This window comes from Nerophis ophidion, linkage group LG03 (assembly GCF_033978795.1).
Source record: "Nerophis ophidion isolate RoL-2023_Sa linkage group LG03, RoL_Noph_v1.0, whole genome shotgun sequence".
In the NCBI taxonomy this organism is placed as follows: Eukaryota; Metazoa; Chordata; class Actinopteri; order Syngnathiformes; family Syngnathidae; genus Nerophis; species Nerophis ophidion.
The window spans coordinates 57,320,172-57,334,312 of NC_084613.1; the positions used below are offsets into that span (position 1 = coordinate 57,320,172).

A 14,141-nucleotide genomic window follows, 5' to 3' on the forward strand; every position below is an offset into this window, starting at 1 on the left:
TTATATGACTGCCAACATTTAAATTGGCCTTTATGAAGCAGATCTTCACTCAAACAATACAGTCATTGTTTTTATGTGATTATGTGGTAGTTTGTCATTAAGGAAAGGTATGTCTGTTTTGGGTTTCAAGCAGGAAGTGTCAGAAAAGTTAACACAGGGATAAATGGCTAGTGGCGGCCAAGCGTTCATAGTGACGTCGCTTTTTGATCCTTCGATCTCGGCTCTTCCTGTCATTGTGAAGTAGAATTCACCAAGCGTCGGATTGTTCACCCACTAATAGGAAGCTACTCGAAATCAGGTGGCAAACTAAACCTGCTCTATATCTGGCGTCTCTAGCCACGACCACTGAGATCATAAAAAAACACAAAAACAATACTACTGCACTCTCAACAGCCAATGGTAAAGCGACCCAGGTACCGTATTTTTCAGATTATAAGTCGCACCGGCCAAAAATGCATAATAAAGAAGGAAAAAAACATATATACGTTGTACTGGAGTATAAGTCGCTTTTTTGGGGGAAATTTATTTGATAAAATCCAACACCAAGAATAGACATTTGAAAGGCAATTTAAAATAAATACAGAATAGTGAACAACAGGCTGAATAAGTGTACGTTATATGATGCATAAAAAGCCAACAGAGAACATGCCTGGTATGTTAACGTAACATATTATGGTAAGAGTCATTCAAATAACTATAACATATAGAACATGCTATACGTTTACCAAACAATCTGTCACTCCAAATCGATAAAGCCGATAAAATCTTCTACATCGATGTCGCTTCTGAACAACTCTGCCAACTCCAAAGGTATGCGCCACTTCCTCTTGTCGTTTTCTGCTGCATATTTCACTACGTCAAGCATGTAATCTGCAGTACATGATTTCCTTTTCGGTCCAATTGTTGTTCAGCCCTTCTCAGTTTATATAAATTACCGCCAACGATGAAATGATTCATTTTAATAGCTACGGCAGTAGCATATAGCATATAGCATTCCATGACCCACAATGCACTTCTGCCACGACCCTTCCCCGCCGAATTCTTATTGTTTGACGTGTGTGTGACGATTGCTGACGTGTGTGTGACGATTGCTGACATTTTCTTCGTCTCTTTCGCGAATGAGATAAATAATATGATTTGACATTGTGTAATCTGCAGTACATGACTTCCTTTTTGGTGCCATTTTTGTTCAGCTCTTCTCAGTTTTTATAAGTTACCGCCAACGATGAAATGATCCATTTTAATAGCTACGGCAGTAGCATATAACATATAGCAGTTAGCATTCCATGACCCACAATGACTTCTGCCATGACCCTACCCCGCCAAATTCTTATTGGTTGACGTGTGTGTGATGATTGCTGAAGTGTGTGTGACAATTGCTGACATTTTATACGTCTCTTCCGCGAATGAGATAAATAATATTATTTGATATCTTCCGCCCGCGACCCCGAAAGGGAATAAGCGGTAGAAAATGGATGGATGGATGGATTTTACGTTAATGTGTTAATAATTTCACACATAAGTCGCTCAAAACTGCGACATATAGTCTGAAAAATATCGTTTCCTAACTATACACCACCTGTTTACATATATTCGCACACCAAACTGCAGTGACTTTGTGACACAGTTTTCAGTATCACAGCTTCCTCACTTTGAAGCTCTCTCCACATTAAAATCTGTGATGTTACTTTCTTGGATATCTTTTTAAAGACTCCTTAAACGCCACTTGTTCACCAAAGTAGTGATACTACTCTACTGTAAATATCACATCCCCAACATACATTCACAGACACATATATCTATAACTGCAATATTGTTGAGGGCTCCTTGAAAGATGCTAAACGAATCTTACTTATTATTACTATTATTAGAAAACAGTGTTTGTTTAGAGAAAATATTCTACCTCACTGTAGTCAATAGAGTATACTACTTCTTATGGAGGCCACATATAGTTTGCGTCAGGGACAATTTGACTTGGTAAAATATCTAAATGCCCCTCAATTTTTTACAGTTTCAATATGTGTTTAGGAATAAATATCAAACTCTTAAACCAAACTTGACATGAAGGCCACAATAACTTTTAAGTTTGATTATTTAATTAGGTCTAAATTTTGAAGATAATATTCTACACGGCAGAAGTCATTTATTGTACTTTAAAAGTTCAGACAAGAAGCATCTTACGGTTCATGATTTAATAACCTGTATCGACAACTACTAGAATTTCAGTGGCTTTAAGTAAGCCAAAACAACAGCATACTTCTTTAAATAAAAAATTGGCACATTCTGTTCATCAAAATGGTGCAGCTCTAATGCTAACTGCCAGGGTCATGTTATGGTGTCAGAATGGCTTACCTTAACTTGTACTCTCTGAGTCCTGGTCTCCTCGATCTTTTGCCGGATCTTATCTTTGCGGTACTCCTCAAATGCAAAAGGATTTGCCAAGCTTTTGACCTGAGACCAAAAAGCCTAAGTGTTAAATTTAACACCTGTACGCTACATGTTTATAATTAAAATAAAACTGCTTATGATCATGAAAACTCACCTGCTGCTAAAATTGTAATCACAAAGTGTATGTTGCATTACTGTTGCATGATTTTTTTCTAAAGTTTTATAAAATAAGCTAAATATCACAAGGAAGGCAATTTATTATTTCTAATGAAGTGGCTGGTCAGTGATGTCATAAATCCTTAAGATTCATAAATATGACATAAACGATTGCACAGATATTTTTTTTCTTCATATATTAAAGGAATATGAAACAACACACCTTATGGTAGAGCCTGATGTCCATGAAATAGCCATGCATGTACGCTCTCAGTAGGGACGACCCAACCAGATGAGACAAACCTTAAAAGAAAATCAAGGTGATGTACATTGTTCTTTAGGATGGGGGTGGTGATTCATATAAAGCTTTGATGAGCTACATTATATAATATTTGTATATCCAACTTTAATTCCAAGGTGTTTGTGACCAGTTTTAGGGTAAATTGGATAATATTAATATTGTTGCAATCCAATGAAAAGCATATCGTTACATTTTGTAAGAATGTAGCGATATGTGCTCTCCACCCTCAGATGACTCACTCGTAAAGAAGCTACCGGTATGTATTTAATGCCTGTGAGTGTGTAAATGCTCCCAAAGGATCTTCCATTGACGTGGTCTACTCAAAGTTATGTAACAGGCCACGTTACCGCTGCTGTGTCCAACCGTTATTCGACAGCAGCCAACCACCTCTCTGCTCTTTGCCATTTGATCTTTTTTACTGCTGAGACTGCATTCCAATGTTCATTCAACCATTCCTCAGGGATACGCCCACACCCAGCCCTCCTTAGTCCTCCCCCCATGCATCCAAAGTTAGGTTGCGGTGAAAGTTAGGTGCAGTTTTTAATTTTTATAGAAGCATTGAAATAATAACAGTAGAACTTAGCATGTTTGCAATTCAGCATTTGTGATACTGCAAATTATTGCAATTGCTTATTTTTAATGCTTTTTTTACTAAGCGTTGAGATGTCCCACTTTGCTCTGCGGCCCTGAATGCACCACAGCTGTGGGGGAGCGGGTGAGCAGCTCGATTACCATAAATTAGTTGTGTCCACAGCCAAACCTCCGTGAAAAGTGGGGATTTAATATACATTTATATTTCTCAGTAAGAATAAAACAAAATAAGATGTGTATTACCCAGCAGAAAAACAAAAACATTAATGCAACAAGGCCTTACCCAAAGTTTCCAGGTCCTTGCGGGTGACAAACTTGTAGTCGTCATACACAGTGCACTCAGGGCTTTCTTCCAGCTCTTCGGTGAGGCTGTCAAGGAAGGAGCACCAGCGAGGTGCCGGGCCTAGAGCCTGAACTCAGAAAAACACAAATTTCGGATTAAATCGCTGACTGAAGAAAACAAAAATTTGACAAAGTATAACATTAGTGAGATGAAGATTAGGAAACTCATCAGTATCTAAAAAAAGGGATGATATCATTGTAGACGATAAATGTTCTGGTATTACACTGACGTGCACTGTAAATCCACACCAGTACACTTAATACATTTATAAGATAGTTGAAACACTGAAAGGATCTGGTATAGTTGCAGTCCTAAAAAGGAACTTCTATCAACGATATTGATTGAGTTTGATTATGTTCTAACCCAAACCAACGTGTTCTGTCAGCAGGATTGAACATATACTACATATACATTTTTTTAAACTGTGTTGAGGGACACATGTCAAAGAATGACCCAATAAGTCAATTATTTTTAAATATAGTATCAGTTGGGCAGCCAAATTGTAATGCACAACACTGCCACCTATAGGACCGGAGTGACCCTGACAGGTCATAACTTCAACTTTAAAGTGTGCCAGAGTTGTCTAGGATTGTTCATCTTTGATAAAGTTCTACACTTTATTCTGTATTATTCAAGGCAGTGGTTCCCAACACGTTAGTGTGCCAGGAAATTATTCAACTTGATATTTACCACCACTGACCTAGTTTTTCCAACTGGGGTAAAAATGCACAACATCTACTCAAGTGCACATTTTGCTAACAGATATTGAGATTCAAAAGTATTTGATTGTTTGTTTACTTATTTAGGATAGTTAAAAGTTATTGACCTTTGAATTGCAATGGTGAAAAAAAAATGACAAATTAAAATGTATTGCCTCTGAAAAGCAATACTTGCATTATTTTTTGTTATATATTATGATTGCAATAGTGCTCGACTTGGTCTCACAATAATGCTGACAATAATATAATTTATCTATCGTCTACAATGATATCATCCCTTTTTTAAATTATTTTTTTTTTATCCTGAATAATTTGTGGGACAATATTTTGCCCAACAAAATGTATTATTAGCACAAGCCCAGTATTCTCTTATTTTTTTGTTTTCTATGCAAGTTAAAAAAGGGATTATTTGAAAGAAGCCATATTTAATGTTGCCGATATCCCTGTTAATATTGTAAATCTTGTTGTTGGATACAACAAATGGTCATAAGAATTTAGAAAATGAACATATCATATGCTATCAACACAAATCCACGACGTGACATCATATTGGATTGGATCGAGATCTGTCATAACATTTAACTTAGTTGGAATAGACAGATGTGTCTCTTACACTCTTGGAAATGCTGATGAAAGGCTCCAAGTACAAAGTCTAAAAAAACGACTGCTTTTTTTCCCCCCCTGTCATTCTTTTTGGTCTCGTTGCTAGTACACTAGAGTAGTACAAGTGCCCACACGTGGTGCAATTATGTGAGTAACTGTGTTTGGCAACTTTGTAATGTGCACACCAACCAGAACTTTTATTGCACCAATAACTGTGAGAACATCCATTAAGATAAGTACTGAGATATGTGCTTGGTAGTATTTGTCTGTGGGTTGTAGGAAAAACTATTTCTTTACTCACCGGAATGTAGAATGTGTTCATCTTTGGATCTTCATTGGCAGTGAACATCATACCTGCCAAACAGACATAAGGAGAAAGAATAGTGTAATGAGAAACAAATACATCTAAAATAGTGTAAAAACAGTACATTAAATTTTTTTTTTTGTAATTTTACCCAGGATTCATAATCCCATTTTAAGATAAGAACACACATCTGTTTTGTTTTTCAGCATTCTAATGTGTAATACCGGTATATGTATCATACCACGCGGCTAACAATGTCGTGAATTAAACTATTTTATCCAGCTATCAATCAATCACAAAAAGCGCTACAAAAAAACTTCCAACAATACCCTATTTACATGTTGTGACCTGCTTATTAACCAAGTATTAGCGTCATTGTTATTATAAAAACAGTGAACCAGCCAATGATGTGCCATGTGCAGCTCACGTGACCACACTGTCTCCTTTGTGGAAACGTTCGAAAAATGGTGGAGGCAAACAGTACGGATAGTTCAGCGGAGAAACATCTCGAGGTTATTGCTTCAATTGAGAAAAGTGTACGACATAAGTTGTCCTAAGTCTCAGAACACTTTACTTTAAAGACTTCAAAGAAGACATTTCCTGCAAAACGTGCAGCATGGACCTCGCATGGCACGGAGGACAACATTGCTTCAGCAGCAACTGTACAGGAAGCATGTTGGAGCCATGGATGAAGAGAACTCACGGTACGTAACTTTTTTAAGTCCATAGTCCGAGTATATTGATCCGTTGTGTCCATCTTTGTGTGTTTTTAATCTTTTGTTAACGAGGAGATTTTTTTCTGGAAGCGCAGCAGCAACTGTTGTGTATTAACTTTCAGTGTTAGGAACTGTTTGGATAGTGCGGTGACTTCATTTTCTATGTTGTTTTGAGTCGCAACAGGCATTCATTCATAAGTTCAGCATTTTTTGTGAGTAACTTTAACGTTATGTCTTTGTTGCAACGCGGGGCTGATAATGTGTCTCCGGCACATTTGACTCCGTTTTCAGAGAGAAAACGCACGTATAAATGTAACAGACAGAAATATTTCAGGTTGCTTTGATAATGGATCAATGTAGCCGGGCCCAATAAAGCTATATAAATCTATTTAGTCTTGAGTGACGCTTTAGTATAACTAAACGTTATGAAGGTGCTGGAATATTTCATGCTATTATTCAGAGGTAGCCTAAAGTGAATCCTTTATTATTCAGAAAAGAAACGTGTACTATATCTGATCCAGTTTTGATGTGATGAGTTACATTTCTGTGTTGTTATTGGTGTATTCTGCAACTCCAATGTCCATTTATTTAACTTAGTTTTTTTTTTTTTACTGTGGTGGCGTATTTGTCTTTTACGTCAGAAATTATTAATTAAATCAACTGGGTATGTATTGAGTTACATGTAAATGATGCTACTATGTACATTCGTAATATGGTTTCTCTCATTTCAGAAAGAAACAAGGCAGCATTAGAGATTTGGTACAAAGGAAGGTGTGCACACCACAGCAAGCGGCTGCATTGACTGATGCTATCCTGAATATGTTGCTAACTGACATGAGGCAACTATTAATGGTGGAGGATGAAGGTTTTAGACAAATGATTTACGTCCTCAACCCTGGTTACACTCTTCCCTCGAGGAACCATTTTACCAAACTGATGGAGAGGAAGTACGAGCGGACATTCCATGCAGTTGTAGACTGACATAAAAGCCACCCAGAGCAAAATTGCTCTCACTACTGATGTGTGGACAAGTGTAGCCTACCTTGGCAATACATGCCACTACATTGGAGACAAATGGAACATGAAGTCAATCTGCCTTACGACCATGCCACTAGAGGAAAGACATTCAGCATCCAACATCGCAGAATAGTTGGAAAATGTAGTAGCCAGGTTTGAAATTCCCCTAAGCAAAATTATTGCTATTGTACAGGACAATGGTGCACTTTATAAAAAAAAAACATTTTTGTAACACTTGCCTTGTTTTATTTGGCAAGTCGAAAGGACATGGTGCCAGAACAATTTCCCTTGTGGATCATTAAAGTTTGTCTAAGTCTAAGTATGCTGTTTTTTAAAATAAAGTATTGGATAGGACAGAAATGTAGTTCGTCTCTTTTATCCGATTATTAATCGATTAATCGAAGCAATAAGCGACAGATTAATCGATTATCAAATTAATCGTTAGTTGGAGCCCTCATACACACACACACACACACACACACACACACACACACACACACACACACACACACACACACACACACACACACACACACACACACACACACACATTTATATATATTTTTTTTTCTTAGTTCTTCATTTGTAATACATTTGCAAAAAGCTCCTAAAAACGTTTTTGCATTGTCATTATGGGGTATTATGTGTAGAATGTTGAGGACAAAAATGAATTCATTTCATTTTGGAATAAGGCCGTAACATAAAATGGGGAAAAAGTGAAGTGCTGTGAGTACTTTTCGGATGCACTGTATATGTGGAATGGATCGAATGCAATTACTTGCAGTGTTATGCACCTATTGCTAGCATGTATTCACAATTTCAAATGCATAAAAAGAGAAAATCATTGCAATTAAGAATGAAAAAAGTATTTTCTCAAGCTAAATGGGCCAAGTGACACAACAATATATTCAAGAATGAGAATTGTTTTAATATATGGATAGCTTTAAAACTAAAGATTATGGTCACCTTTGTAGCCAGTATAAACCTACTAACCTTCAAGCCAAGATCAACTGGCGCCACCCAAAGGTGGACAGCAACGTTTGCTTGTTTGTTAAAAATATGGTTTATGGTTTAAGTCTTTTTTGAACATGCACTACAATTACAACATGATACATCACAATTTCCAGTTTCTCTTTTCAAAATATGAATTACTTAATGTAACAAAATAAGTGCAAATGTCGCTTAAGAAAAAAAAAACATAATTTCCCATACTTATAGGTTCTCCTGTGGTTTTATGTATTTACAAAAGCATTCACTTATTTAAAAAAAATCTCCTTTCATGCTTTATTATGAGCTGGATCATTAATTAACACTTCCTCACGATCTCGTTTTAGAGTCAGACCATGGGTTTAATGTTCTCATTAGTTCTTGTTCATATCAAAACCACATAACATGATTTTACAAGAGTTAATTGTCAGAATACTAATCCAAATGTTTGGCTGACTGCTTTTATGCAGTAATTTCTTTGAACACCACTTTTGTGTTTAAATATTTTAGTGCTGTGTCATCCTTTATTATAAAACTTTGTTAGATGGATTGCGTCTAAAGCTCTCTTTATGTTAGATAATATTAAAACAATTGGCTCTTCTATCTTCTAATAACTTATTTGCGGCACAAAAACAGACTTAGTCTGTTAAACCAAGTGGAAACAAGGTACTGCTTTGTAATTTCTTTGTTGAATGTGTTCATATTTATACATAGAAATAATTTGCTCAGTATATAAACTCATTTTGTCATTTTCTACTCTACTTACTTTTGACATACATTACCATTAAATGTTTATTGTGAGGCCTATATTCAAACAACAGTGGTAATACATTGTTCTCACCTGAGTTGGGATATATGCACACATCATTAATGTTGCTTTCAGTCTGGATGGAAGAGAACACTTTGCCCTGTGGTGAGTCGTGGAAGAAGAGCATGTCATACAAAGAGCATTAATCTGTTTCATGGAGTATGAGTCTTGAGAGAATGTGTATTAAAAGTTATGACCAGAGGGTATATAATATAACACTAACATCTGGAACTTCTTACATTGTCTTTGTTCCACATTTTTATTATTTTGGCGTCCGCTGACACAACCAGGTCCATCTCGTTGTGGAAATTGAGCGATTTAATTGGGAGGTTGTAGAAGTGGTCTTTCACGAGCAGCGGTTGGTTGGATCGCAGGTCATACAACAGCACCTTTAGTCAGAAAATCAAGGGACATATACAGTACATATATACATGCCTGCGCACGCACGCACACACACACATACATACACAACCAACAGGCTACCATCACTCCAGAGGACACCAACTTGCTTGTGCGAGTACATTCAAAGATATGCTATATTCAAAATATAACTTCCTTTTCCCAAATATTCTACTATAGTGTCTCTTCAGTACATAAGGCTCACCTGTCCAGTACTGGTCCCCACTGCTATGGAGAGAGGGCCGTTAAACTTCAGTGCAGTTATAGAGGGCAAACTGAGAATTCTGGAAACAAGAACATAAACAAAGTATCACATTATTTGCAGAAAGGTACATTTTAATATACTTGAAAGGCATAAAAGTTATCTGTAAACAATGGATTGTCAGTAAGCTACTACTGCTTCTAAAATATCTGTGAGGCTCCTACAGAGAAGCAGAATGACACATGGCGTGTCAGTCGTTTTTTTTTGACAGTGCCAGCTTTCAATGCACAAGAAAAGTTGAGGTCAACAGAAATAATTTGTCATATTTATGTGACAGGTTGTTACATACTGCATTCCTTCTCTGAGGCTGCTTAGGGCACAATCGAGAAGACCCACTCGTTTCCTGACACGAGGGTCCCAGCATTCCACCCTTCCCTATAAGACAGGAATAAACAGTAAAATGCAGGAAAATTTAAGACCAAATTCCAAAGCTAATTTTAATTCCAACAACTACAAAAAGCAATTTAAGAGAGAACTGAAATGAGCTACAAACAATTGGCATGTGTCAAGTATCAAATATAAGACTCCGTAGGTGTATACCTGAAAAATGTGTTCAAAAAGCCAGCATGCATGCATCATTATACAAACATCGAAATTAGCCAAAAAAAGTTAGAATGTTTACAAGACATGTGCGAATCAAGTAAGAAACATACTGTATATGACTGAGGTTTAAACTTGCAAAAGTTGCTAAAAAAAGGATATCAAGGATAATTGACTAATATTATCTACTCGTGTTGGTCATATTATCTTGAAGTAATTAATTTGTTACAAATTTTCTACACAAATAATAAAAAATAAAATATAATATAGATAAAAAATAAATAAATAATTGAGTTAGTAACTCAGTTACCTCATTGGAAGAATAATTAGTTATTTAGAAAAAGTAACTGACATTATATTTCATTGTTCCTTGAGTTGCTTGAGGCAGATGTTGATAAACTAGGCCTGGGCTGATAACAATAATAATAATATATAAATATACACTTTGCTTATAGATATATTGACCCTTAAATTATTGCCAATAAACAATATTATTGGCGTTATTTTTACAAGACCAAATAACTATTGATATACACAACCAAAATAATAAATAAAATGGCTAAATAAAGTATTGACAAACAAAGTTGCACCTAAATATTGAAAGCGATAAAAAAAAAGTGTGAATGCCACCTAAACATGGACATGCATATCTATCGTCGTTGGAAAACACACCAACTTAATTTTCATTTGTCGTAGGTTAATGGACTTATTGACAAGGCCAGGGGTGAACATTTAAAAAGTAGAATGGCTTTAAATTGGTTAAAAAAAGTGGGAGATGGCGGTGGACAGAAAATAGGGTGGAATAATAATTAGAATACCATTTTGTGTGATTGATAAAAAGCATTCACACAAAATATAACCGTCCACCCCCAGAATTCGCCAAAGTGAATGTGTTGTGTTAGCAGTTCAGTCTGGGCACAGGAAGGTCTTACATAATATTCTGTAACATTGCTCAACAACAAATCTAATGTGGGCCTAATACTTTTACACATTTAACTTTTGTAATACCTGGAAAGTTTGAAAAGCTCAGTTCAAGAATCAAAGCCACTGCTCAATAATTTTTTTTGAAAACTGGAAAAATAAAGCCATTTTTACAGCATTTTCAAACATAACACTCATAATCTGGGGATACATTGGCAGAACAAATGTTCCCCTATTGGATGAGGTCAGTGGTGGTATTGAAAACTGCTGTTTGACACGTGAACCCCATGCAATAAATGACATGGGATTTACTGCATTATCAGAAAATTGCATATGTTGAGTCACTATATGACTGGTAATGGTAGAATGGTCAAAACATTTCTTTAAATCTCTGGGTGGAGACTACGTGCAGGTCAACTGTGTAACTGGTCAACTAGCTCAAATATGTTGCAAAAAATACATTTTAACAAAGCTAAGCATAACTTTTGTCATCGTTACAGAAAGTAATTATTTTGGTACAAGAAAGTGGTTTAAATTTGACTTTTTAAATTTAGATTTTTATGCAGTGAGCAACTACTACCATGCGTGTACTTGTGTCTACAAGTGACCACTCACTGCCTTGTTTTAGATACAGCACTATATGATAAAGTACCTCAGAGGTTCCACTGGCAAACAAATGATGGACAGGGTTAATGTCGCACACATTGTGCTCTCTGGTGGAGAAGACAAGAAGGAAAAACAGTGAGACAGAGAAAAGATCCTTGGCAATTAATGTGGAAAACACTCACATTGCATCTGTCTGAAATGAGTTGAGGAAACGACCCTGTTCAAGATTCAGTCTGTAGATCTCTGAACTGGGGGGAAAAAAACCAACATACAACTAATCCATTCTTACAGAAAATATAAGATATGTCCTATAAAACATGTCAAATTAAAAGGGATTAATGTCTCAAAATGTAAAATGCCCTCACCTAGATCCCACAAAATAAAGATCACACGAGGGGTAATGGTAAGAAAAGTCCCGTCCAAACTTTGGAATTCTGGTTTTGTAGTAGTAACCATACTGGGAATGAAACTCCACATATCGATCAGAGAGTAGGAACACAAGCTGAGGACACATTCAGAATTGAAGTTAAATAAAAGAATGAATAAATAAATGTATTGTAACGTGAGCATTTATGAGATAGTTTACATTGCTTCCTTAAATAGAAAATAAAAAAATATTTAATTAAAAAAAACATGACACTATGGCAAACAATTCACAACACAAATATTCACTTGAGTAAGTAGTCAGAAACAATACATTTTTAATTACCTTTGAATAGTCATCAGACAATATGTCGAAGGCCACAACTTTTAAGGGAGGAAAATAGAATTCATCAAAATATAATTACGTGAATGATATGGACATGCAACAAGACAAAAAGTTAGCATTTACTGTCTGAATCCAGGCAACGTTCAAACTTCAGTGACAGCTGGTAGGTGTCATAACATCGAAACCTGGGCTTGTACGTGCCTGAAATGATACATACAGATTAAAAATTGACCGATATGATTTGTTCAAGTCAAGGAGGCCGATAAATGATATTTGTAACACATATTAATTTGCAATAAATGTTTTTTAAACATGATTAGTATATGTTAGTAAACATGTGGACAAGGCTTTAAGTAGTTTTAGTACTTTTTTTTTAAACATTATTTTTTAGGAAACTTCAGTCAAGTAGCAACATGTTTTATGCAGCACTAATGTTGTGGTTAATATAACACCCCAAAAATCAGGGGATTTCATAAACACCGTTATTACATGTATCTAATGCTGCGGGTCAGAGAAGTTTCAAAACAGATCTTCGTTCTCCACCAAAGGCCCATTTGAAATCTTTAAGAGGTATTTTTTAACTAACCCCTTACATTTCTATAATCCAACTAAATATGAATGTGTGCATGTATGTGTGTGAATATTTCAGTGGACATGATGAGCTATGTTAAAAGCTTCTAGTGGGACAAGTTTATGTATCCCACATCTCTGCCTGTCTCCAGCCTGGTAAATATCATCAATAAGATAGAAATGAAGAACATTTTCTTGTTTTAATGGATCATTGAATAACAAAATAAAAGTTGTCACATTGTCACCTAATTGTGATTAATTTATTATAAGCACATTTGGTGAGTGATATTAATTTTAATCTCTAACGTTACTGGCTCTGTATACCTGCAAGTTGTCTCGCCCTATTGTGCTTGACTGAGCATTAACACTACATTGATAACATGTAGCCACGGCAAAAAGGAGGTCTCATACTGTCATGAGACTGATGTTGGCCACATTAAATACTTGTGACAGGATGAATTATATCTAACAAATAATGTTAAATACTCAAAATACAAACCCCGTTTCCATATGAGTTGGGAAATTGGGTTAGATGTAAATATAAACAGAATACAATGGTTTGCAAATCATTTTCAACCCATAATCAGTTGAATATGCTACAAAGACAACATATTTAGTGTTCAAACTGATAAACATTTTTTTGTTGTTGCAAATAATCATTAACTTTAGAATTTTATGCCAGCAACACGTGACAAAGAAGTTGGCAAAGGTGGCAATAAATACTGGTAAAGTTGAGAAAAGCTCATCAAACACTTAATTTGAACATCCCACAGGTGTGCAGGCTAATTGAGAACAGGTGGGTGCCATGATTGGGTATAAAAGCAGCTTCCATGAAATGCTAAGTAATTCACAAACAAGGATGGGGCGAGGGTCACCAATTTGTAAGCAAATTGTCGAACAGTTTTAGAACAACATTTCTTAACGAGCTATTGCAAGGAATTTAGGGATTTTACCATCTACGGTCCGTAAAATCATCAAAAGGTTCAGAGAATCTGGAGAAATCACTGCACATAAGCGATGATATTATAGACCTTTGATCCCTCAGGCGGTACAGCATCAAAAACCGACATCACTGTGTAAAGGATATCACCACGTGGGCTCAGGAACACTTCATAAAACCACTGTCAGTAACTACAGTTGGTAGCTACATCTGCAAGTGCAAGTTAAAACTCTGCTATGCAAAGCAAAACCCATTTATCAA

General features: G+C 35.9%; 1 protein-coding gene across 1 annotated transcript in view; it reads right to left on the reverse strand.

Annotated features, from left to right (window-relative positions):
• LOC133549853 (nucleolar protein 10-like) overlaps window positions 1-14,141 on the reverse strand; it is a 28,704-nt gene that overhangs the window by 10,133 nt on the left and 4,430 nt on the right. Inside the window, exons 4-16 of the mRNA XM_061895696.1 lie at window positions 12,494-12,571; window positions 12,371-12,408; window positions 12,027-12,163; window positions 11,844-11,909; window positions 11,708-11,768; window positions 9,884-9,969; window positions 9,538-9,616; window positions 9,173-9,322; window positions 8,967-9,033; window positions 5,403-5,455; window positions 3,720-3,846; window positions 2,768-2,847; window positions 2,353-2,451 (exon numbers count right to left, since the gene is read on the reverse strand). Of these exons, the coding sequence (XP_061751680.1) occupies window positions 2,353-2,451; window positions 2,768-2,847; window positions 3,720-3,846; window positions 5,403-5,455; window positions 8,967-9,033; window positions 9,173-9,322; window positions 9,538-9,616; window positions 9,884-9,969; window positions 11,708-11,768; window positions 11,844-11,909; window positions 12,027-12,163; window positions 12,371-12,408; window positions 12,494-12,571 (1,121 nt within the window). The remainder of the gene's footprint in view (window positions 1-2,352; window positions 2,452-2,767; window positions 2,848-3,719; window positions 3,847-5,402; window positions 5,456-8,966; window positions 9,034-9,172; window positions 9,323-9,537; window positions 9,617-9,883; window positions 9,970-11,707; window positions 11,769-11,843; window positions 11,910-12,026; window positions 12,164-12,370; window positions 12,409-12,493; window positions 12,572-14,141) is intronic.